This window comes from Panthera tigris, chromosome E1 (assembly GCF_018350195.1).
Source record: "Panthera tigris isolate Pti1 chromosome E1, P.tigris_Pti1_mat1.1, whole genome shotgun sequence".
Taxonomy (NCBI): domain Eukaryota; kingdom Metazoa; phylum Chordata; class Mammalia; order Carnivora; family Felidae; genus Panthera; species Panthera tigris.
Window position 1 is genome coordinate 46,398,842 of NC_056673.1, and position 24,932 is coordinate 46,423,773.

The 24,932-nt window shown below is 43.9% G+C and overlaps 2 protein-coding genes across 5 annotated transcripts in view; one reads left to right on the plus strand and one right to left on the minus strand.

The window, feature by feature from the left end:
- Positions 1 to 3,672: 3,672 nt before the first annotated feature.
- On the plus strand, positions 3,673 to 24,816 carry MILR1 (mast cell immunoglobulin like receptor 1). 4 transcript variants are annotated; one of them, XM_007088280.3, is made up of 9 exons: positions 3,675 to 4,067; positions 8,720 to 8,995; positions 14,138 to 14,425; positions 16,074 to 16,184; positions 18,031 to 18,120; positions 18,654 to 18,704; positions 18,837 to 18,905; positions 19,341 to 19,424; positions 24,740 to 24,816. In XM_007088280.3, exons 1-8 carry the CDS (start codon positions 3,938 to 3,940, stop codon positions 19,394 to 19,396), a joined length of 1,071 nt encoding a protein of 356 aa, XP_007088342.2. In that variant the 5' UTR covers positions 3,675 to 3,937; the 3' UTR covers positions 19,397 to 19,424; positions 24,740 to 24,816. The 4 variants fall into 4 exon arrangements, with proteins under 4 accessions (XP_042823147.1, XP_007088342.2, XP_015395781.2 ...); XM_015540295.2 differs by having other exon boundaries at positions 8,720 to 8,869; XM_042967212.1 differs by lacking the exon at positions 24,740 to 24,816 and adding an exon at positions 24,697 to 24,714.
- Positions 10,465 to 24,932, minus strand: part of POLG2 (DNA polymerase gamma 2, accessory subunit) — a 40,872-nt gene continuing 26,404 nt past the window's right edge. The window contains exons 10-11 of the transcript XR_006211346.1: positions 13,363 to 13,422; positions 10,465 to 11,216 (exon numbers count right to left, since the gene is read on the minus strand). The gene's annotated coding sequence lies outside the window, so the exon portion shown is untranslated. The remainder of the gene's footprint in view (positions 11,217 to 13,362; positions 13,423 to 24,932) is intronic.

A 24,932-nucleotide genomic window follows, 5' to 3' on the forward strand; every position in this document is an offset into this window, starting at 1 on the left:
GTTGATAGTGCTTCTCTAAACATGGAGGTGCAGGTGCCCCTTCAAATCAGCATTTTTGTATCCTTTGGATAAACACCTAATAGTGCAATTGCTGGGTCATAGGGTAGTTCTAGTTTTAATTTTAAAAATTTTGTTTAATATTTACTTATTTTTGAGAAAGACAGAGACAGAGAGAGACAGAGCACAAATGGGGGAGGGGAAGAGTGAGATGGAGACACAGAATCCAAAGCAGGCTTCCAGCTCTGAGCTGTCAGCATGGAGCTTGATGCAGGGCTCGAACTCTTGTGAGATCATGACCGGAGCCAAAGTCAGATGCTTAACAAACTAAGCCACCCAGGAGCCCTTATTTTTAATTTTTTGAGGAACCTCCATACTGTTTTCCAAAGTGGCTGAACCAGTTTGCATTCCCACCAGCAGTGCAAAAGTGTTCCCCTTTCGCTACATCCTCACCAACATCTGCTGTTTCCTGAGTTGTTAATGTTAGCCATTCTGACAGGTGTGAGGTGGTATCTCATTGTGGTTTTGATTTGTATTTCCCTGAGAATGAATGATGTTGAACATCCTTTCATGTGTCTGTCAGCCATCTGATGTCTTCTTTGGAAAAGTGTCTGTTCATGTCTTTTGCCCATTTCTTCTCTGTTTCTTTCTTTCTCTCTCTCAAAAATAAATAAACATTTTAAATAAATGAATAAATAAATAAATAGTTGTAATTATTATTGGTCATCAGGGATTGAAGATTTAACATCATGAGTAATATCCTTGATGGGAAGAGGAATTCTCTATTGAGACTACACATTACTCCATGGCTATCTATTTAAAAGAATTCATTGGAAAAGTTCAAGGCACTTCCCCACATCAGATCATCCCCGACAGTGAGCCCTGTATCAAAAGACTGCACCAACCATTTCTAAACATCAACCAAATTTTGGACAATATGAGAATGATTTGATTAACAATTTGCAGAAATATGTATATCACTTCTTAAGTAGCTTTGTATCACATGGCTTAGTTTACTTAGAATAAGGGGGAGTGTGTTTTAAAATTTTTGATCTGTGCATTGAGTTAATAATTATTTACATTACTCCGTAGGTTGTTAAATCTTTTGGGGGGGGGTTGTAGGTTTCTTTTTTTTTTTTTTTTTTTGGTTGTTAAATATTTGTAATACCTCCTCACACCTCACAGAGATTTTGTAAGGATTGAATGAGATTATCAGTGTAAAGTTCTCAGGTAAGAGGAATAGACTAACTTTACTATTAGTAAGCATGACAAGTCCATGGATGGATTTTTCTCTTTCCATTTGACACTTCCCTCTTGATATATTTGTGTAACCTTTGACAAATTACTTTCCTCTTATGGGGCCTTGCCAACGCACCCCTACCAATCAGTACTTACCAACAGCTGTTAGTAGCACTTCCTCTGCTCTCTAAGCACCCGAGCTGCGGTCTGCAAGTTTCCTGACCCAGCTGAGTTTCATACAGGGAAAATGTTCTAGACACGTCAGCTCTTCTGAATGTACCCCTGCCCCTGCCCCCCAGTCCTCCTGGGCATGAAAGTCCTCAGGGACTGGCCCCGCCCACCACCCAGGCAAGGATGCACGAGATACTGGTGGGGAAAGTGTCAAACCGGCCATGCCTGCAAAACCTCCAATTTCCTTTGGCAACAGTTCTGACATGGAGAAGGATCATCCCACCAGAGATTAAACTTGTGAGGTTCCTTCCCTCCCTCTCTTCAGCAAGAGAAATTACCACCACTATCCCAGCATGAAAATCACCACTGGGAAGCCTGGGTGGTGCATCCGACTTCGGCTCAGGTCATGATCTCACAGTTTGGGAGTTGGAGCCCCGTGTTGGGCTCTGTGCTGACAGCTCAGAGCGTGGAGCCTGTGTCAGAGTCTGTGTCTCCCCCTCACTCTCCCTCTCTCTCTCTCTCTCAAAAAATAAATTAACATTAAAAAAAAAAAAAAAGAAAATCACCATCAATCACTGTCGTGTTTTTTATAAGAGGTGCCCAAAAAGCAACTGAAAAAAAATTTTTTTCAATGGTTATTTACTTTTAAGAAAGAAAATGTGCCAGCAAGGGAGGGGCAGAGAGAAGGGGAGAGAGGACCCAAAGTAGGCTCTGTGCTGGCAGCAGGGAGTCTGATACGGGGCTCAAACTCACGAACTGCAAGATCATGACCTGAGCCAAAGTTGGACGCTTAACTGACTGATCCACCTAGGTGTCCCAAAAGCAACTTTTTAAAAAAGTTTACTTATTTTGAGAGAGACGGGGAGGGAAGGGGCAGAGAGAGAGAGGGAGAGAGAATCCTAAGCAAGCTCTGCACTGTCAGTGCAGAGCCCAACGTCGGACTCGAACTCGCGAACCATGAGATCATGACCTGAGCTGAAATCAAGAGTCGGGTGCTTAACCGGCTGAGCCACCCAAGTGCCCCCCAAAAGCAACTTTTACTATCAGAAGGGAATAAGGGCCTTCTATGCACTGAGAGTTAACTAATGATTTGCTTCCAGACAGTGGCCAGGTGGCAGACCCTGGCTTTGCTCAGTCCCCCAGGGCTGGCTAGGTGTGAGACCCAGAATGACTCACCACCACAGGATGGGACGTGGGGAGGCCAAGCAAAGAGCACCTGGACTGAATGCACACAGTGGGTTGGACGATGTCCCAGAAGGACATGTACCTGGGCAGGAAACTGACTTCCCCCGGAGAGAGCCCCTGTCCACAGAAAAGCGGGAGACCTATAGGGCAGGCCTTAGAGTGGCAAAAGAAATCACCACCAAAGTGGCCTGGCCAGATCACAGCTCCCTCCACTTGGGAAGCCCCTCACACTTCCTACCCCCCCCCTTCAGACTGGTGACACTGGAATATGTGGCTTTACTTCTTTTGTTTAAGTTTTTATTTATTTGTTTTGAGAGAGCAAGCTTGAGCAGGGAAGGGGCAGAGAGAGAGAGGGAGAGAGAGAATCTCAAGCAGGCTCTATGTTCAGTGCGGAACCTGCCCTGGGCTCGATCCCATGGCCCCGAGGTCACCACCTGAGCTGATATCAAGAGTCAGATGCTGGGGCGCCTGGGTGGCGCAGTCGGTTAAGCGTCCGACTTCAGCCAGGTCACGATCTCACGGTCCGTGAGTTCGAGCCCCGCGTCAGGCTCTGGGCTGATGGCTCGGAGCCTGGAGCCTGTTTCCGATTCTGTGTCTCCCTCTCTCTCTGCCCCTCCCCCGTTCATGCTCTGTCTCTCTCTGTCCCAAAAATAAATAAAAAACGTTGAAAAAAAAAAAATTAAAAAAAAAAAAAAAAAGAGTCAGATGCTTAACTGGCTGAGCCGCCCAGGCGCCGCTATGTGACTCTACTTCTGCATGCATTTCACAGAGCCAGGAGAATGCTAGATGGAGTAGAAGTGGATCACAAGCCTCTCTGGGTTGTAACGTAGAGACTCAGAGACTGCTGGGGGCCCTTGTTACAATTCAGAGTCCCAGGTTTTATTCCGAGTAAGTCTGGAGTGGGGCCTAAGAACCAGCATTTAATATAATATTTAATACAAGGCATTTCTTTTTTTTTTTTAACTTTTTTTTTAATGTTTATTTTTGAGAGAGAGACAGAGTGTGAGTGGAGGACGGACAGAGAGAAGGGGAGACACAGAATTTGAAGCAGGCTCCCAGCTCTGAGCTGTCAGCACAGAGTCTGACATGGGGCTTGAACCCATGAACCACCAGTCTCTTCGTATAAGAACTCATTGGGGGAACACAGGTCGGTCAAACCAACCAATCATATTTTGTTTCAAACTTGTCTAGACACCTCCAATTTCTTTTACGTTGTCAAAAAAGAGGAAGTTCCCTAAATGACTCATCAGTATGGGGTCATCATGCCTTCTGTGTCCTCCTCCCTAATTTCTTCTGGAGCTGTTTCAACAAACTGTTCTTTTAGGGCATTTTTTTCTTCTCTCGCATGTATGGCTCATTTGCCATTTTGAAGCTTGTGTCTCCAAACCAAAACGTGATGTGGAAAAAGAGTTTTCTCATGTTCCTTTTCTCTCTCTCAGTTCAAAGAGCTGCCCTGGATTGTGAATGGAGGAACAGTAAGTTTCATTTACTTCCTTCTCTCTTTTACCAAAACTCTTTTCACCGACAAGTGGAGATGGTCAGCTTTCAGCACGACCATTCACGAATAAGTCTTTCTTTGCTTTTAGACGAACAACCAAAGTCAAGCCTTTTCTGTTACCTACAGTTTAAAAGGAAATGATGGGAGGGAGGGAGTTGAAGGCTCTTTGCTGAGGTTCAGAGATTAAATGTTGAGATTGCTTTTACGCTGAAATGTTTCTTTCTTTCTCTGTTGTTATTGGTTGTTTTTTTTTTTTTAATTTAGAAAATCAACGCATAATCATTGTAAAATAATTCAAGCAACAAAATAAAAATATATATTGGGAGGTGGTTTACCATCATGGAGCTAGACCAGCCAGGGTTGTGGTCCTAACCCCGGTTCCTACCGTTTTCCAGCAGGCAGGCTGGGTGTCTGATGTAACCACCTGACCCTTAATCTCTTACCTCTGTGATGTGATGATAATAAAACCACCTACCTGGGAGGGTTCTTACGAGGACTCGGTGAGACAAGCCATGTCCCTTAGCACAGAACTTGGTATGTGGTGTCGCTAAATGCCAGCCCATGCTGCTGTGACTAGATGAAATATGAAAGTGCCGTTGTGCTCTCCAATTCTCCATTTCCAGAAGCAACCACTTATCAACAGTCATTCTCTATTTGGTACCATAGGAAACAAACTCTTCTGTGATGTGTCCTTTTTAATTTATTTTAAAGTTTATTTATTTACTTGAGAGAGAGAGAGAGAGAGAGCAGGGGAGGGGCAGAGAGAGAGGGAGAGAGAGAATTGCAAAGCAGGCTCTCCACTGTCAGCGCGGAACCCCATGTGGGACTCAAACTCACGACCCTCAAGATCATGACCCGAGCTGAAATCGAGAGTCTTGATGCTTAACTGAACCACCCAGGGGCCCAGTCCTATTTTTAGATGACAGTACATCACAGAAATCCTTGTAAGCAGTAGATGTAGACTCACCTCTCTTTTTTCAACGGCTGCTTGGCATTTCATAATGTGACTCAGCCATAGTTCATGTAACCACCCCCCTTACTGATTTATCCATTTTTTTCTTTGTAATGTAAACAATGCTGCAATGAAAATCCTCATACAAAACATCCTTTGTGGACACAGGAGAGGGGGAGAGCATCTCTGGAGGATAAAATCCTGGAGGTGAAATCGCTGGGTCAAAGGGCATGTACATCTGAATTGTTAAGTTGCCTTCTTAACACGCAGACCGGGTACCCAGTCACAGGGTGAGTGTGTCCCAGCCTTCTCCAACAGTGGACACAATCTGTTTTTAAATTTGTGCCAATCCGATGAGTAAAAAACAATATCTCAGTGCTGTTTTGACCTCATCACTTGTGAGCCAGAGCATCTTCTTCATGTTTATTGGTCATGAAAGCTCCAGAAGTTCTATGGAAAGGAAATTTAGGGACAGCCGTCTGGTTGGAAGGAGAGGAGAGGCTTTATCTTGAAGCTGAGCTTACAGAAGCTGAGAAAATGTCAGTTGTCCAGATCAAAAAGGGCAAGGGAGCTTGATGACATTTTTGAGGGGCCTAAACTCCTCCTCTACCCAAACTGTCCCATGACCCTAGCATTATTTAATGGCCTTTTGCATTCATTCTTCTGGAAATTACCTATTCATATTATTTGTCCATTTATTTGTCTTTTTCTTATTCAGTTGCCATTGACATATCTATCTATCTATATATATACATATATGAAAATATATATACATGAAAAATCCTTTGCTTTCATTTATATGTTAAGTATTTCCTTTTCGATTGTCAGTTGTCTTAATTTTGCCATAGAAAAGCTTTAAGTTTTAGGGGAGTCAATTTTTCAGTCTTTTCTTTGTGGCTCCAATTTTTGTGTCTTATTTGGAAGAGGTTTTCTTCTCAAGTGATATGAAAACATTTTCTAATATTTCTTTAATTCTTTAATAATGTTATTCTTTTACATTAGATTTTCTGATGAGGGTTACTTTTTTCCTTGGCATTTTAAAATAATAAAATACAAACATACAAGCTATCAAAGACTACTAGCTAGTGTCAGAGGACTCATGAGGGGCGCCTGGCTGGTAGAGCATGTGACTCTTGATCTTGGGGTCGTGAGTTTGAGCCCCGTGTTGAGCCCCGTGTTGTGCCCCATATTGAATATAGAGCTTACCTAAAAACAAACAAACAAAAAACAAAACAAAAAAGGACTCAGGAGCTGGTATAGAGATGCTTCTCATGGTCAAAAAATGGGACAATAAAAATAATTGCAATGGATTGAAATACATCAAATATGTAAACTATGAGTTCATAATGATTCTTTTTTAAAAAATTTTTTTAACATTTATTTATTATTGAGACACAGAGAGAGACAGAGCATGAACATGGGAGGGACAGAGAGAGAGGGAGACACAGAATCCGAAGCAGGCTCCAGGCTCTGAGCTGTCAGCACAGAGCCCGACGCGGGGCTTGAACTCACAAACCATGAGATCATGACCTGAGCCGAAGTTGGACGCTTAACTGACTGAGCCACCCAGGTGCCCCAAGTTCATAATGATTCTTAAACAAAAAAATAACAACAGTGAAAGAAAAATATCCTGTTACAAGATGCTAGGAAACCAACTCATTATTTTCAGAACCAGTCAATAAAGGAAGAGAATCAAGCATTTATCCTGCTTTTTCAATGCAAACCGTATCTCCATATAACCATAGTTGATGGGGGCAAGTTTCTCTTTATAGAATTATTTCAGATAATAAATGGGAAAGGAATGAATTAGTATATCACCATTTTGCAACCTCTAATGAAATAATGCTTCCAAGTGATTATTGTCAAAGCCGGCTAAGAAACAAAAAGAGAGATGACCAGACATTATGTGCTTCGTAATGGAAGTGCACCCTACCCTCATGCATTCTTGCTAAATAAAAGCTAATCTGGGGGCACCTGGCTGGCTTAATAGGAAAAGCATGAGCCTCATGATCTTGAGGTCATGAGTTCAAGCCCACATTGGGTGTAAAGATTACTTAAATAAATAAAACTTAAAAGAAAAAAAAGCTAATCTGAATTTTATTAAATTCAGGGGACAAGGGACAGAGGACCAAGGTAAAGGATACCATGGGAATGTGATCAACAAAATCCAGACCATGGAAAACACTATCGAACAAAGAGCTTGCCATCTTCCACAAATAAATTGCAGGGGGAAAGAAAAAGATGGAAACATCTACAGATTTAAAAAGACATAAGAAATAGGGGCGCCTGGGTGGCTCAGTTGGTTAAGCGTCCAACTTCAGCTCAGGTCATGATCTCACAGTTCGTGGGTTTGAGCCCCGTGTCGGGCTCTGTGCTGACAGCTCAGAGCCTGGAGCCTGTGTCAGAGTCTGTGTCTCCCCCTCACTATCACTCTCTCTCTCTCTCAAAAATAAATAGACATTAAAAAAAATTTTTTTAATTAAAAAAAAAAAACGGGAGGGACCTGGGTGGGCTCAGTCGGTTAAGCCTCTGACTTGGGCTCAGGTCATGATCTCACAGTTTGTGAGTTTGAGCCTCTTGTCGGATTTCTGTGCTGACGGCTCAGAGCCTGTGTCTCCCTCTCTCTCTGCCCCTCCCCTGCTTGCCCTCTGTCTCTCTCTATGTCTCTCTCTCTCTGTGTCTCTCTCCCTCTCTCAAAAATGAATAAATATTAAAAAAAATTTTAAATAATTTTTTTTTTTTCAAAATAAGAAATTTAAAAGAAATAGTGGTCCAAAAAGGTCACCAGACATAATGTTTGGTCAGAGAACCTAGAATTTTAATATTTATTTCAAAATAATTTTTTTAATGTTTATTTATTTTTGAGAGAGAGAGAGTGTGAGAGAGAGAGAGAGAGAAGGAGAGTGGAGGAGGGGCAGAGAGAGAGGGAGTCACAGAATCCCAAGCAGGGTCTGTGCTGTCAGCACAGGGGCTAGGTCTTACGAACCGTTAGATCATGACTTGAGCTGAAATCAAGAGTACAGACTCTTAACCGACGGAACCACCCAGGCGCCCCGGAATTTTAATATCTCTAAGTCAGCACAGCCAGTCTTAAGGGAGTGTCTTTTATCAAACTGTATACCTGCAACTAATATTACACTGTGCGTTAAGTAACTGGAATGAAATTTTTTAAAATTTATTTATTTTGAGAGAGGCAGAGATAGCGTGAGTGGGGGAGGGGCAGAGACAGAGAGGGAGACAGAGAATCCCAAGCAGGCGCCTCACTGTCAGCTTGGAGCCCAATGTGAGGCTCGAACTCACGAAACCGCGAGATCGTGACCTGAGCCGAAAACCAAGAGTCGGATGCTTAACCGACTGAGCCACCCAGGCGCCCCCTCACTAGGACTTAAATTTAAAAAAAGAAAGAAGGAAAAATTAGAGTGTCCACTTCAAGCTCTCACCAGCAGAAGAGCTAGCAAGCACGGAAGAGCTGGTCAAGGCCACCCATCTGTCACTGGAAGGAGCCTCTGTAGGTGCTGAGGCTTTCCTCACACACTGGTCAGCCTGGCCGTGCCAACAAGAAAGTTCTCCAGGAACGAACGTCTCTACCCCTTGACCCACAAAATGTGGCCAGATTACCACTTAGTTATTAAGCGACATTAACAAAGACTTTTTTCTTGTGTTACTCTGTTTTCCAGAACTCCTTTCTCCAAGTTTGAACTCAAAAACAAATGCAGTCACGAGGGGTCAAAATGTGTCTTTAATTTGTTCCAGCCGGAACCCATCACTACAGATCACCTATCTTTTGTTTCGGCATGAGAAGCACCTGAGAACCCAGGAAGGCAAAGGTGAACCCATGATTTTTAACCTAAGTGTCTCAGAAGCCCATGATTTGGGTCCCTACAAATGCAAAGTCCAAGTTTCTAACTGTTCAGTTATCAAATACAGTCATGAGTTCAACTTCACCTTTGTTGGTAAGTAGAGACTCATCCCTGGGGGGGCCCTGTGATTTGTGGGATTCTTTCCTGTCCTAGAATGGGCTCTCTGCTCTCCTGAGAATACTCACTCAAGGGCTTGGAAAGTATGTCACTGAGATCTTTATTCTTATTAATTCCATTTTGCTTGCTCTTTCGAAGACTTTTTTTTTAATGATTAATAGACTTCTTTAAGCTATTATAATACATAGGGTCATCGTTGCCAGACTTAATATGAAATGTTAAATGGTCGATCCAATTTTCCTTCCTAGATAAGTTTTTCTTTCCTATTTCTGTCAGTTTTGGAAACATAATACCAGAAGAAGGGGGACCCAATTCCTAACAGAGCTCCTAAGAGTGAGGTCTTGGGATTGGGATAGATATTTGCTGATCTTGCATAGGGCCCAATGAATTAAGGCAGGATCTTTGGTGAGCCCTCTGTGGCTCAGATCGTTGTACTGAAGCAAGTACTCCCATTTAGGTTGGGATCTTTTTTTTTTTTTTTTTTTTTTTAACGTTTACTTATTTATTTTAAGAGAGAGAAAGAGCGCTCATGCAAAGGTGCGAGTTGGGGAGGGGCAAGGTGAGAGGGAGAGAATCCCAGGCAGGCTCTGCAATGTCAGCGCTGAGCCCAACGCAGGGCTCAATCTCCCAAACGGTGAGATCATGACCTGAGGTGAGATCAAGAGTCGGGAGCTTAGTGACTGAGCCACCCAGGCGCCCCAGGTTGGTGTCTTATGACCAACCGCTCAGTTTGCGCCTTCTGGGCTTCCACAGATGTGCCTGTCGTATTCGGCTGGGTGGAAGATAGCAGGCAGGGTGGCCAACCGCCACGGCTGGTATTTGGGGAATGACATCATGGCAATCCGGCATACCTCTTCCAAAGACTCATTGCTATTTCAAATAATGATAGCCGGATTGCCTTAGACAAAAAGCCTTATGTGAACAATTTGGGAAATTGTTGAGATCTTTTCTGGATGCTTTATTCTAGGATTCCCATCACGTAGGCGAAAACCACTTTTTCTCTGAAGGTGCAGGAAGACTTAGAATCAGTATTGGACCCTGCGGCAAAGGTCTTCAAAGCCCCAGGTCTTTTCCAACTTCTTCCCTTTGCAGTGACCACCCAGCAGGTGCCCCACCAGCCAGCACTCTTCCTGCCCAACCACATCTTATTACTGCTATATTTTTCTCTCCCATCTTCCCACCCAAGCCTCTCACAACCTAGCATTAATGGTCTCATTTATAAAGGTGACCTTGATAAAGGACTTCTGAGAGAGGGAGAGAGGGTTTCCAGGTAATATGTGGGCATGGAACCTGGAGCCTTCTAAACATAAGAGCTCTGACTCACTGATCGAATCTTTGAGTGATTCTCTAGGTCTGTGCTGTCTAGCATAGTAGCCACTAGCCACGTGTGGTTATTTACATTTACATCCAAATTAATTAAGACTAAATGAAGCAAAAAGCTCAATTCCTTAGTGTATTCAATAGCCACAGCCGGCCGGTGGCTGCTTTGTTAGTGCAGACAGAACGTTTCCATCATTACAGAAAGTTCTACTGAACGCCATTGCTCTAGTGCAAGGGTTCTTAGCATTTTAGGTTATAGCTGTCTTAACAATCGAATGATAGTGATGGGTACTTTTCCTGAGACATATTCATGAGATTACAGATGCAAATCTCTGCATAAGGCTTTTAGGAGATCCAGGTTAAAACCAACCATTTTAGGACAGTTTTGAACCCAAAATGAACAGAAGCCATATTGTAGAAGAAGAGTGAAGAAGGGGCAAATCCTTACAAACATGGTCTTAGGATGTGGTACATAATGTGAGGGCAGGCCCTCCGCTGATAATAGTCCATCTAGGCCACCAGGCTGGACTGAGCCGCCTTGTACTGCAGAAAGAGCAACGGGGTGAGCGTTGGGGAACCTGTGCACCCCTGGCTTCCCGTGCAACTTTGCATATTCCCTTTAGATGCGCCTTTGCTATATCTCCAGCCCTCAATCATTAAAATGGGTTAAATGGTAAAATACCATTTAACATGGGTTTTAACTCTGGGTGGGAATCTCAGTCTATTGTGGGCAGCATGGGGTGAGGAGAGTAGGCACTTACTTGGCAGAGAAAACATACGATTGTCCTTCAGATCACTGAGATTCAGTGTGAGAAAAGATGTCAAGACCCACTATTAGTGTGGGTTTCCTCCATTTGAATAACGGGGACCTACACTCCTGTAAGGAATAAGCCCAGTTTTAGATGGTTTATGAACTTGATGGCTGAAGCCTTAAATCAGCTGATTAAAAAAAAACCCAAGTCTTCATTTCCTGAGCTTCTGTCCCACAGATATGTATAAAGTCTTCCCACATCCTGCCTTCCAAGTAAATGCACAAGTTTCCTGCAATTTGTCATGGTAACTACACTGTCCTGTAGAACTATTTTGATAGATTATAAGACTGTTTCAGCCCCATTTAGATCCAATTAGTAGATATCTATTGAGTGCTTACCCTGTGCAAGTAATTGTGTTGGGTATTGGGTGTTGCTGGGGTTTCAGTGATGCCTAAGACATGTTCTTGTCCCCAGCCCAGTAGGGATATGAGCCATGAACACAAATTCACTAATTATTGACTCAATCATCAAATATTTGATGATATCCCAAATGTGCCAAACCCTGGATATACGTTAAGTTTCTGCTCTGGTAGAGCTTACAGTCTTGTTGGGGAGACACAAAACCCAAGTACCCAAACAGATTCATAATCACAAACGGCATTGCTTATTATGAAGAAAAAAGAAACTGGCACAGTGATGGAGTGAGGCAAGGCATGGTGGAGTGATCTACTTAGGTAGGGTAGTTAGGGAAGGCCTCTCAAAGGGGATGGCATTGAAGTAGAGCCTTGAAGAATGAGGAGTTAGCTATGCAAGGAGACAGAGAAAGAGGGCTCTAGTCAAGGGACGCTAGCCTGTTCAGGGGCTCCAACTTGGGAAAGAACTTGGCTGGTTGGGAAGGACCTGATAGGAGGCTGGTATGGCCAAAGGTCAAATGAGGGGAGTGTAACCCCAGGTGAGACTAGAGTGGGAAGGGGCCAAGTCAGGCAGGGCCTATGACCCAATTGATCATCTTCAAAGTACATTCTAGGTGAGGCAGGGCAAGAAAAGTTGGGGACTGGTTAGGAGGCTCTTGAAGTCATCCAGGAGATAAACAATGGTGAGGACGGACAGACATGGATGGATTCCAGGTATATTTTGGAGGAAGAAGCAGCAGGATTTGTTTGATGATTGGATTTGGATTCACAGCAGTGAAGGTGAGGAAGGAATCAAAATGATTTCCAGATATCTAATGTGATCCACGATAGGAGTGTTGCATTTACTGAGATGGGGAAAACTAGAAGAATGGGAGGTGGGGGAAATGGAGAGCTGTTCAATGGGTATATGCAAGATGAGTAAGTTCTCCAGATCTTGCTGTACAACGTTGTGCCTGTAGTTAATACTACTGTATTGAGCACTTAAAGATTTAAGAAAGTAGATCTCCTGTTAACTCTTCTTACCATGATAAAGTAAGTAAATGAATGAGTGGATGGGTGGATGAATGAATATATATCTAAATAAAAACATTTCTTAAAGAATGGGATTTTGTTATATGTTTATCTACCTACTGATTTTTCATTAACTAGCAGATCAGCTAGAGTTCAGTTTCAAACAGATTACACTTGAGGGGACCATGAGACACCCAAGTGTATCATATAAGAGGATGGGCCAAAGATGAGAGGAGGCAGAAGAGGAAGCACTTCTGCCTGGAGGCTTTAGGCAAGTCTTAAAGGAAACGGGGCAGCTGAATGAGTCTTAAAGGACTCCTTGAAGTTTTTAAAAATATAACTGGGTTAGTGAAGAGTAGCAACCCCCTTACTCTGATCACTGTGATGCTGTGACTCCCTTTTACCAGTCCTTTTACAAACTCTCAGGAAAGTTTACATCTTTCCAGTCACTTTAGATATCAGTCCTTGGTCCAGTTTGGATCATCCCATCTCAGCGAGGAGTCCAGGCGCCCTGATTTCTCATGAATTGTTTCAACTGCTCCTTCCTGAACACTACAGGATATAGATTTCAGTTCCATTGGAAGAATGTCCTATCAGTGCTCTTCCCAAAGTTGCTCTCTGAGGCCACCATCACCAACCAGGTGCTGCCTTGTCAAGGATGTTGCTTCAGGGATTCTGCTCAAGGGAGGGGTGAGGAAGGAGACTAAATCATTTTCCTTGATTTTACTTATACTTGGGTCCTTGTATTTCATTGTTTCTGTGCCAAACTGATATTGTTAAAAAAAAAAAAATCTGTTTGAGAGTTGGCCCTGGATCTGCTGGTTTACTAGCGGTGTGAGTTTCTTACCTCTCTGAATCACAGTTGGTTCATCTGCGGAATGGGCATGATATTATCCTCCTTGTAGTACTGTTGTTACAAAGTGAAAGGAGGTAATGTGAATAGCAAGCCTGGTACATGATAGATACTCAACAATTATACTTCCTTTCCTATAATACTGCTTTCTTACTGAATTATTAAATAAATAATATAGCTGGATTCTCCCACAAAATACCCATACCACAGGGTTTTCCCTGACAAAGTTAAGCAGACCCACACACTTCCTGTTGAAAAGTTCTCTTGAATCTATCAGAGTTACTTCCTGCTTGTGGGAGGAAGTAGAAGATAATCATTCAGCTGAATTCTATAAATAAAAATACAGTTAGAAAAGATTATATTTTTAGATTTCTTTGATTAAAAAAAAAACAATGTAGCCTTATAAAGACTGGGACTAAGAGCGCCTCTCAACTTCATACTTGGAACTAGATCTTTGACAGAATCACACTCGTTGTCAACAATAAACAGATGGAGAATTCTGCTGAAAGGCAAGTTTGTGCTTTGATTCCTCAAAGTAAGAGACACCCTCCACCCTCTGGTGTTCTCAGCACCCAGCTTGTGCCACACTGAGTGGAGCTAACCATATACCATCGGTCTTTCCCACTGGGCTGCAAGCTCCCTGGCTTCTCAAGAAGGGTGTCATTATCTTTGCGTCCACAGTCAGGAATAGAGGTTCAATCCATGCTGGTGGACTGAGTGGGTGAATCCATTCTGCTCATCCCTTTAACACATACTTTCATTTGCCTAGACCCAGTGATTACACCAGTGCTGAATGTTAACGTCGTTAAAATAGAAACAGACCAACATATAATACTGCATTGCATCTCATTCAACGGCTCTCTGCCCATCAATTATACTTTCTTTGAAAAAGATACTGCCATATCACCAGCCATTTCCAAGTACGTAAGGGAGCCCGCTGAATTCAACCTAACCAAGAAAAGCACTGGCGGAAGGGAAGAGTATAGGTGCAAAGCTGAAAACAAATTGCCTGACCACACAAAATACAGTCAACCAGTCTTCATCAATCCCTGGACAGGTAAGGGCTACCTGAACTCTTTCGACAGGCTCTGGATTTGCTTCCAAAAACTGCAGCCAGCCTCTCCCCTGCCCACGCACTTCCCACTTTGGCTGTATGCATCCAAAGGCCTTTCCTTTGGAAGGTTCCACACAAATTCTGATGGGGTTTCTTTCTGCCATCCAAAAGAAGATGAAAAGCCTAGAAGCTAGGTCAGGAAGAAACCTTGCAGTGAGATTTCCTGACTTGACCCTGCTTCCTGCCTTGATCTCCCGCTGCCCAGGTTCTAAGCTAGCACATGAGAATTTGCATCTTTCTTGGGCTTGGAGCCCGGTCTTGATTTCCTTCTGCTTTTTCATTGACTTCTAACGCCTGTGCCCTCCCGTTTGGCTGTTTCTTGCCCACTACTAATGCTTGGTGAGTCTAGACTTCTGGGACCACCCTTGTGGTGAGAAGGGCCCCTGTCCCAGTCCTGTGTTTTGGAAGGCACTGCTTTGGTGCTTCTTGGCCATGTATCTTCCCATAGGCCGAGGGGCCCAGGGGCACATGAGAAAGTGCCCACCTGGACCCTGTATCTCCACTTTCCTAAACCATATTCTGGGTACCTGCACCTGAATTCCCTACCCAGTCAGATCAGAACCCTCCTTCCAGGGCCTACACAAGTCTTGTTCCCAGCTCATCCTCCCAAGATTGTACCAGGGTAAGGATAGGAGCATCCCTAGACTCAAGTGTAGGGGGCTGCTTTTGGGGGGTGTGGATAGCATTTGGACATGCAGGCTAGAGGATCCACGTGCAGGTGAGGCCCCTTGGGGTGCACATCAGAGCCCGAGTGGAAAGCTGGGCTGGGCCTGGGGCTAGGGCTGACTCTCTTCATGCTGCCATATTCTGGCACAGAAGTCTGAGGAGTCTGAGAATTCTAGATTCAAACCTGGCTTTCCAGGTCCTTATGAAGGGACACTTGTCGAGGTAGGAGGAGGGTAGAACAAAAATGAGGTTAGCTAAGGCAGTAGGCACACTTGGGCATTGAACACTTCACTTAGCCTCATCCACAGAAGAACAGAGCCCACACCCTGCTCTTTGGTAAGTTCTAACAGATGAGGAAGCCTGTTGGACTCAGGCTCCAGAGTCCTGGTTTTGCCTACAAACCACAGCCCTTCCATTTACTAGCTGTGTGACTGTAGGAAAGTCCTCTATCCTCTCTGAGCCTTACTTTACTCATTTGTAAAATGGGAGTGCTATCAATGAGATAAATAAGGCAATGCACGCAAAGTGCTTAACACAGCATCTGGCGTGTAGTTAATAACGAATGGTAGCTGTTTAGGTGACATAAATCATGCCAACATGACTAAGGGCTTTGCCCAATAAGTGGCCAGGCTGTTCTGAGCCTTATGACTCTAACAGTGTTGCCAGGAATCTGGTTCAAGGCTGTGCTGTTTTTTCTCTTCCTTTGTGCGACCCCTTGTGGAAGATGTATTTGGTTGTGACTTTAACAACTTCACTGACTAACAAGCTACCTCTCAAGAGTTGCAGGTGTCCATAGTGGTCTGAGGCAATTAAATTAGTTAATTTAGGAGACGGTTGTAAACTGCCCTTTCCAGAACACTCTACAGTTCAATGTCATTGGAAAAGAAAGCTGTGCGGTAACCAATGAACCGCTATCTTCTTCCAGGAGGAGGCAGCTGTCCTTTCTGTCTGCAGCTACTGCTTCTGGGATTATTGCTGGTGCTAATGGTAATAATCCCAATTCTGACATTTTGGATACTACCAAAGTACAGAGCAGGTAAGTTCTTTTGGCAGCTTTTCACGGTTTTCCATGGGCGTGGGATACAGAGAACAGGAGAGAAGGTGAAGAGGAAGGGAAAGGAAAATTAAAAATGGGATACGACGAAGGGGGCGCCTGCATGGCTCAGTGGGTTGAGCATCCAACTTCGGCTCAGGTCAGGATCTCACAGCTCGTGAGTACAAGCCCCGCACTGGGCTCGCTGCTGTCAGCTGAGAGCCCGCTTCTGATCCTCTGTCCCCCTCTCTCTGCCCCTCCCTCCCTCCCTCTCTCCCTCCCTCTCTCTCTCTCTCTCAAAAATGAATAAGCATTAAAAAATTTTTAAAAATTTGTAAAATACACATAAAAAAATAAACATTACCATCTTAACCACTGTTCAGTATACAGTTGAGTATAAGGACACTGCCACTGCTCCACAACCATCACCAGCATCCGTGCACGGAACTTTTCTCATCTTGCAACACTGAAATCCTGTCCCCATTCAACCCTCCCCATTCAGCTCCCCGACCCCAGCCCCTGACAACCAGCGTTCTCCTTTCTTCCTCTATGAATTGACTACTCTGGGGACCTCATCTAAGGGAATCCTAGGGTGTCTCTCCTTTGGTAACAGGCTTATTTCACTCAGCGTAATGTCCTCAAGATTCATCCATGTTGGGCATGTGTCAGAAATTTCCTTCATTTCTAAAGCTGAAGAATATTCCATCACAGATACATACGTAGATACAAATACATATATCCGCTCAATTTATCCATTCGTCTGTCAGTGGGGCCTTGGGTTGCTTCCGCCTTTGGGCTATTGTGAGTAATGCTGCTGTAAACATGGGCACACAAATTTTTTAACAAAAGGCCCCGCATGTTTGCATTGCACTGGGCCCTACAAATGAGGTGGTGGGTCCCGACCGCCAGCTCCGCAAAGGCAAGAGCTTTGCCTTGTAATTGTCCACCTCCTTGCTGGCCCTGCCCCTCCGAGGAAGCTCTGTAATTGAAGATGAACTCGAGCAACATGCCTCTGCCTCACCTCAGGTGCTGCATCAAGCCCCAGGCACTGCTTTTCGCCAGTCACCTCTCAGGACCACCTCTACTTAAGATTTTGAAATTTGGCCTTTTCACTTGGCCCACAAGTATGGAGGAATATCAAGATTTGCACAAAAAACCAGGATGTCTCCGTACCAGTGAGCCGAGGGGCGTTGGGCAGGCTCCTTCACTTGCTGGAGCCTCAGTGTTCTGACCTGTAGAATGGGGAGATACTGTCACAGCTAGGGAGAGACCTAAGTGATGCATGTTAGCCACCTGTGCCTCCCCCTGTGCCTCCTCTAGAGAGTGTTAAGTCAGAGAAGTCAGGGACTCAGTTGACACAAAACTTGAAACTAGATGTCAAAATGTATACATCTTATACCTTTTTACAACCTGTCTTCCCTTCTTACAAAAAGCCCAGGGTCTTGCAAAAGTGGAATTAGCATTCTTGTTTCTGGCCAGGATTCAATAGAACTCGGCTGGGTAATTTACTGTCTCTTGCAGATATTACAAAGCTTTTTACAGACTGTTCTTTTTCAGCAAAGGAAAGAAAATGTGTCTCTGGCCAACCCAAATGTAATCTGCGTAATCTGATGGGCAAAGGATGTTCCTTGCAGACCCAGGGAAATAAATCAGAAGGGCTTCTGGCTTGGAGAAGCGGGTGATATGGATTCCTCGCTGAGCCCATGGTTTTCCTTTAATGGATGACAGTGTAGGCCATTGGAGCAGGGTCATTCTTTGTTTCGGAACTTTGGGGGATTCGGCTCCTTGGCAGAGGAAATGAGAAAAATATGGCTGAATTGGTTTAATGTTTCTGTACCAATTTACGTAGGAAAAGCTATGAGAGATCAGGCACCCAGAGACAATGGAAATACACCCATGGAAATTGGAATATATGCAAATGTCTGTGAAACTCAAGCAGGTAAGAGAACTTTGTTGGGTATTTTGATTGGTTTGGTTGGTTGGTTTCAGGTTTCGTCTTTTTAAAATTTTTTTAAGGTTGTACAGACACACGGGTACCAAAAAAAAAAAAAAATGAAGAAAAGTTATAGAATACAAGGGCTCCCTCCGACCCATGACCTCCAGTTCCACCCTGCCGGTTTAACCATCAGTTTTTAAAATCCTTCCACAGATACTCTATGCATATGGTAGCAGGTCATAGCCATGCCATTGTATGCCTTGATTTTTTTCACTTCACAACGTATCGTGGAGATATTTTAATGTCAATTCGGAATGATCCGCAGGGTGTTCCAGAGCCTCTTATGACCCCCTCTTAATGCAGGCATCATACACTGCTTTATGGTAAATAGACCCAGGGCAGGGCCTTGGTAAGGATGAGAATAAACCCAGCCAACTGACTGAGGGCCGGCCTTGTCCCTAGGCATGGCGCTAAGCAAATTACCTGCTCTGTACTATGCAAACACCACTGACTCCCGATTTATCTCGTTCCCATAGACTCTGTGCCAGGCTTGGAACCAAGGCAGTGTGTTCGCACAGCCCAAGATGGTGAGTGCTCTCTGGGAAAAGTCCAGAGGCTGCACACCATTTCGAGGGCAGCTGGCTAAACCCTGCCCTCGAAATGGTCATCAGAGATTCGGATGACAGGCCTAGTAACTCTGTTCCCTGTCTTTTGCCCAGGAACTGGACACTCCCAGGAGATACATTATGCTACCCCCATGTTCCAGGAGGTGGCACCTGGAGGTCGTGGTGAGCCACAGTTTGGGATAAGAGATGCTAACAAAATGAGACCGCGGTCCCTGTGAGGCCACCATACTCTGGGACTTTAGAAGCCCAAGGACGGGGTAGATGGGGGCAACGTGCACACCCAGGGTACCAGTAGGAACCAATACCACAGCTCCTAACAAATGACATCAGGAGACGGGTGGGTAGGGAAGAGGGAAGGATGTGACATAGTGACGTATAAAAAACTCAGAGAGGAGGATACGGGGGTACTCCTAAACCATCTTAAAGAATAAATTGTTTGTATACAGTCCAGGAAAAAAACCCAGTTAATTCTTGATTCTGTCAATCCACCCAGCTACTAAAATGAGATTTTTTTTTTTTTGAGGGGTGGTTGGTTTTTAGAGACTCTATGGATATATACATTAGTTTTACTGAATTATTTTCTCTTTTATATTTCAGAAGCCTATAATGATTGTAAAACTGGGTCTATCTATTCTGAGCTCATCAGAAGATGACATTTAAAGCTACAAGCTACATCTCAGAGTAAGATGCTTTTTATGAAGCTGATTTACATGAAGAAAAAGCAAATTTGACTGATACTTAAAAATATCTCACTGGTTACCTAAAATAAATTACTATTTTTCATGATCAAACACTATTCCTTTGGCCTATTTGGGTACATCCAATCCTGTCATCAGATAATAGTTTTGTCAGGTGGGATCCTGACTGGTGACAGATTTTAAATGCTTTTGCTATTTTTAGGCATGGACCATTCTCTCCCCATTGCCACATCATTAAAAAAGAGTACTTGTGGGGCGTCTTGGGTGGCTCAGTTGGTTAAGCATCAGACTCTTGATTTCAGCTCATGATCTCACAGTCGTGAGATCGAGTTTCCCCCGGGGCTCCACTCGGCATGGAGCCTGATTAAGATTCTCTCTCTGTGTCCCTCCCATGCTTTCTCTCTCTCTCTCTAAAAAAAAAAAAAAAGAGTAACGGTTAGACCACTGTGCTTTTCATGTCTAAATTCTAAAACAAAAATTGGTGCCTTTGAAAATGTGTCTGAAGAAAACAGTCCCTATAGTTACACACCAAGTACACATTTATTATCCATTGCTGTTTTGGTTTGCTCTCAGATTTTGGAAGGCTGCAAAAACATTTATATTGATTTTCATGGACTTCCTCAGTCCTCAAGACTTAGCTAATATCAAAGGCGTACCTTTATGTTTCCCATCAGCATTCTGTAGAGAGAACAGTGTTGTGTGGGAGAAAGGAGAATGGATTATTTTGACTGTTTTAACAAATTACCACAAACTGGTGGCTTAAAACAACAGAAATTTATTTTCATAGTTCTGGAGACCAGAAATCCAAAATCAAGATGTCGGCAGGGCTGGGCTCCCTCTGAAGACCCTAAGGGAGAATCCTGCTTGTCTGCTTCAGTTTCCCATGGTTCCTGGTGTTCCTCGGCTTGTGGCAACATCTCTCTAGTCTCTGCCTCTGTCTTCACATGGCCTGCTCGTCCTTTGCCTTTCTTTTATAAGGACACTGGTCATTGGATCTCGGAACCCCCTGGATAATCTGGGATGGCCTCATCTCAAGATCCTCAATTATAGCTGCATAGACCCTTTTTTCAAATTAGGTGACATTCACAGGTTTCAGGAGTTAGGACATGGACTTAATCTTTTTGGGGAGCCACCCATTCAGACCCCTACAGGGGACAAAATGGTTTCTAGTTTAAGCCTCTCATCCTAGGAGTTATTAGTAACATCCAATAAAAGCCAAAAGGCATTTGTAGACAACCAAAACAACATGGCCAAAATTTTTCTGCTCTGCTCTTCTTCTGGGTGTTGCCTGAACCTCTGTCTTAATCGCTCCCAACAGTGGACCTCTGACTAGAAAAAGCACAGCTACCAGTTATTAGACACTAACTGTATAACATTCTGTAAGGCCGATATTATGAACTTGCTTTTACAGGTAAGGAAACTTAGACTCAGATGCGGTAAGTAATTTTACAAGGTCACCCACAGCTTAGTGGTGGTTGAATTGGGAGTTCAGTCCTAGCAAAGATCAGCAGAAGCACTGGCCATGGAAATGCCTCTTAGGGTGGGAAGGGATACTGTGCACACAGGTCCAGACTAGAGGATTGTATTGTCATAAGGCAGGATTCATGAGCATAATTTCTGCCCTTTCTCTGCTGATATTTGTATTTGGGGGAAATCAGTATGTCACAGAGGCTAAGAGAGTAAGGAGTCAAACAGACTGAGCTGAATTCAGGCTCAGTCATGTCTTAACTGTGTGACTCTGGATAAGTTATGGGGTTCAGTTTTTTTTCATCTGGGGGGTGAGAGCAAAGTGGGGGGTGGGGGAGACAAATAAATACCTGCATCATGGAGCCACTGTAAGAATTAGTTCAGGTAATGAATGTAAAGGGCTTGGAACAGGGTCAGGCATATAATAAGAATTTTTAAAAGGCTACCTCTTTGTGGTATGATGCTTACTCTTGAGTCATACCAGTTGGCTGCTCCCCTTAGAAATCTTGAAGTCTTTGTGGTCATAAACTTGGCAACTCAGTCACCATTGGCCTCTTCTGTCTTGGGCTCCCTCCTAAAGCAGAGCCTGAGATAAGGACTTGGGTGCAGGTAGCCTATATGTCAGGTGACCCCAGGCGCTGGGAGCGAGAGAGCAGGTACAGTGAAACATTTCAGAGGAGGGAAAGTCAACTCAGGGCGGGGAGGGGCCAGCAAGCTAGAAACCTTACTGGGAATTGGATTTGATCCAGTTAAGACCTTCTGAAGTTTTGAAGTCCAGAATGCCTCTGGGTTTCACAGCATGCCCTGAATAGACAGCCTCTCATTTTCTCCTTGCAAAGCTTTTAAAGCACTTAGTAGAAGCCAACCAAGTCCACAATCCATATAATTACGATTGCCCTGTGCCTTTCAAGTGCTAAAACCATGGAAGAGCCTAGTGCTTCACTTTCTACCTCTGTCCCCTTTCCCACTGCAGGGGAAGGTCTTAGTAATTGTAAAGTAATTGGGAGGCTATGGCGTGCAAGTGTTATCACCACCCCCTTCCAACATCACATGTTGCCATCCATCCAAGGAGTAATTCAGCTTCCCAGCACTGCTCTCTAGGGCCTTCTGATACCCTGTCTTTTCCTGGGCTAGCCCTGAAAGCAGAGCCTGAGATAAGGCCTTCTGTGCAAATAATTTATCTGGGAGGTGACGCAAGCATCAGGTACTGGAGGAAAAGCCAGTACCAGGGTGTACTGTTGAGTTGGGCAACTGGGGCTTGATCTCACTGGAACCTTCTTAGCAATGAGAAGATGTTTCTTAGAACTGTCTGCCTAAGGACTGATAGTAAGAAGCGGTTATCCATTGACTTCCATCCCTGATTGGCTGAGGGGTGTCCCAGGAGGGGATGCCTCCCCGACCTCTAGGCTGTGCATGTGGACATTCCAAGTGGGTTTCCATGGGCGTCTCATGCAGGGCACTGCAAAGCACCATGGCAGAAAATGAGTGATATGTGTTGCACGCTTGAAGTGAGAAGTTGTCAACACAAAGTGAACGAAGTCCCAGATGCAGCTGGAATCAGAGGTGAGGCCCCGAGGATGTGACACAAGATACAGAGGTGGTGGCTACGCCATCTCGCCAAAGTTCCTTTGTGAAAACAATAACTGCCATACCAGTGTCCAGCTGCTATTAAGTGCTTTGTGTACCTTATATGCTTCCATAGTCCTCACGATTCCCTCCCCATCCAGCTGCGACTTCCTGTGGCTTCCCACTCCACCCCCCCCCCCACCCCGCTCCCCACACACGTTCTGGCTTTCGGATTGAATTGTTCAGGAAGGGAAGAAGAGGAAAAGGAAAAGGAAAAGACCTACTGAGCTTTCATTTCAATAGCTACTTTGTTTTCAGGTCTATTTCAGCTTCACTTTGGTTCTTTTTCCATACTGTCTTTAGTTCTGCCTGTTTTTGCATTGAATACAAATGGAATCATGGAGCAGTCATTCTTGTGTCTGGTTTTTTTCTGCCCAACATTGTATTTGTGAGATTTGTGAGTTGCAGCATGCAGCTTTAATTGTGTATTTCACTACTAAATAGTACTCCATTGTTTGAATATACTGTAACTTATCTATTCTGCAGCTGACAAACATTTGGGCTGTTGTCAACTTGGGGCTATTACAAATAATGAAGCTGTGACTGCTCTTATGCAACAACATGTCTGCTGCTTTCATGTGCGTGCAACTATGTTGAATATGTATAGGAATACAATGACTGGGTCATGGGATTCATCCCCATGTTTATCCCCAATGTAAGGAGATGATGCCATTATATTTTCCAAAGTGGTTCTATCACCTTTCTATCACCTTTCCCTTCCCTTGAATGGTAGACGATGTCATTTTATGTATGTATGTATGTATGTATGTATTTATTTTGAGAGCGTGAGCAGGGGAGAGGGGCTGAGGGAGAGAGAGAACCTCTAGCAGGCATCATGCTCAGCACGAGTCCGATGTGGGTCATTATTTATTTATTTTTTTAATTAATTTACTTACTTATTTAGAGAGCATGAGTGGGAGAGAGGGGCAGAGGGAGAGAGAGAACCTCAAAGAGGCATCATGCTCAGCATGAGCCTGATGTGGGTCGATCCCATGACCCTGGGGTCATGACCTACACAGTAACCAAGAGTCAGATGCTCAATTGACTGAGCCACCCAGGTGCCCCGCACGGTCATTTTAATTGAACCATTCTTGTGGCCATCTAGTAATATCATTTTGTGATTTTAACTTGCGTTTCCCTGAGACTAATAAGGTTGAACACACTTTCCCATATTTATAGGTCATTTGGATTTCTTTTTTTAATGAAATCCCTGTTTGAGGCCCTTACTTAGCCTGTTTTTCTGAAAGCGTTTTGACTTTCATATTTTGGTCTACATCCACCCAGATGTGTGTGGTGTGGACATCATAGTTCATCCCTCCCATGCACGAACATAGCCAACTCTAGCACCATCCACTGAAAAGCTGTCCTCTGCCCACCAAACTGCTATATCGTCTCTGTCGCACAATCAAATGTCCATGTACAATGTGCGTTTCCTTCTGCGCTTCAGATTGTTTCATTGTTCTTCTCATCTCTCCTGCGTTAGTACCATATACTCCTTTTTTTTTTTAAGTTTATTTATTTATTGTGAGAGAGAGAGATACTGAGTGATTGTGGGAGGGGCAGAGAGAGAGACAATCCCAAGCAGGCTCTGCACTGTCAGTGCAGAGCCCGATGCGGGGCTCAAAATCACGAACCGTGAGATCGTGACCTGAGCTGAAGCCGAGAGTCAGACGCTTAACCGACCGAGCCGCTCAGGCGCCCTGCCACCATACTCTTCTAAATAAGTTTTGATAACTGGAAAAGCAAATTTTCCCATCTTGTTCTTTTTAAGAATGTCTTAGCTATTCTTGACCTTTTGCATTTCCAATTAAATCTTAGAGTCAGCTTGTTATTTTCTTAAAGAAAACAAAAACAAAAACAAACCCTGAACATTAGAGGGATTTTGATTGATACTGGATTGAATTTATAGATCCATTTGGGGAGCATTAACGTTGTTATAATAATGAGTCTTGCACATTACAAGCATCTCACTGCTTTTGTCTTCTTGGATTCTCTTAACATTTTATCATTTCCTGCATACCCATCTTACACATCTTTTGTTCCACATCTTATTTATTCCTAGGTACTTGATATGTTGATGCTGTAAGCTGTATTTTATTTCATGCTGTTGATATACAGAACACAGTTTTTTTTTTTTGTTTGTTTGATTTTGTATCCTTTAGCAACCCTGCTAAACTCTCTTCAACTTAAATAACTTAACTGTAGATGTTCTTACATTCTGGAGACCGGAGAGCTACTGCTGCCATTACCCTGGTTGCCTCCTGCCACAACAGCCTCAGGCCCAGAAACTGGAGGCTCGACATGGGATGTGGAGTTCTGCCACCGCAGACATTTGCTTCTCAGCGACAACCACCACCTTCCCTTCTACTTCCCAGATCCCACGCACGCGTGTCTAAAT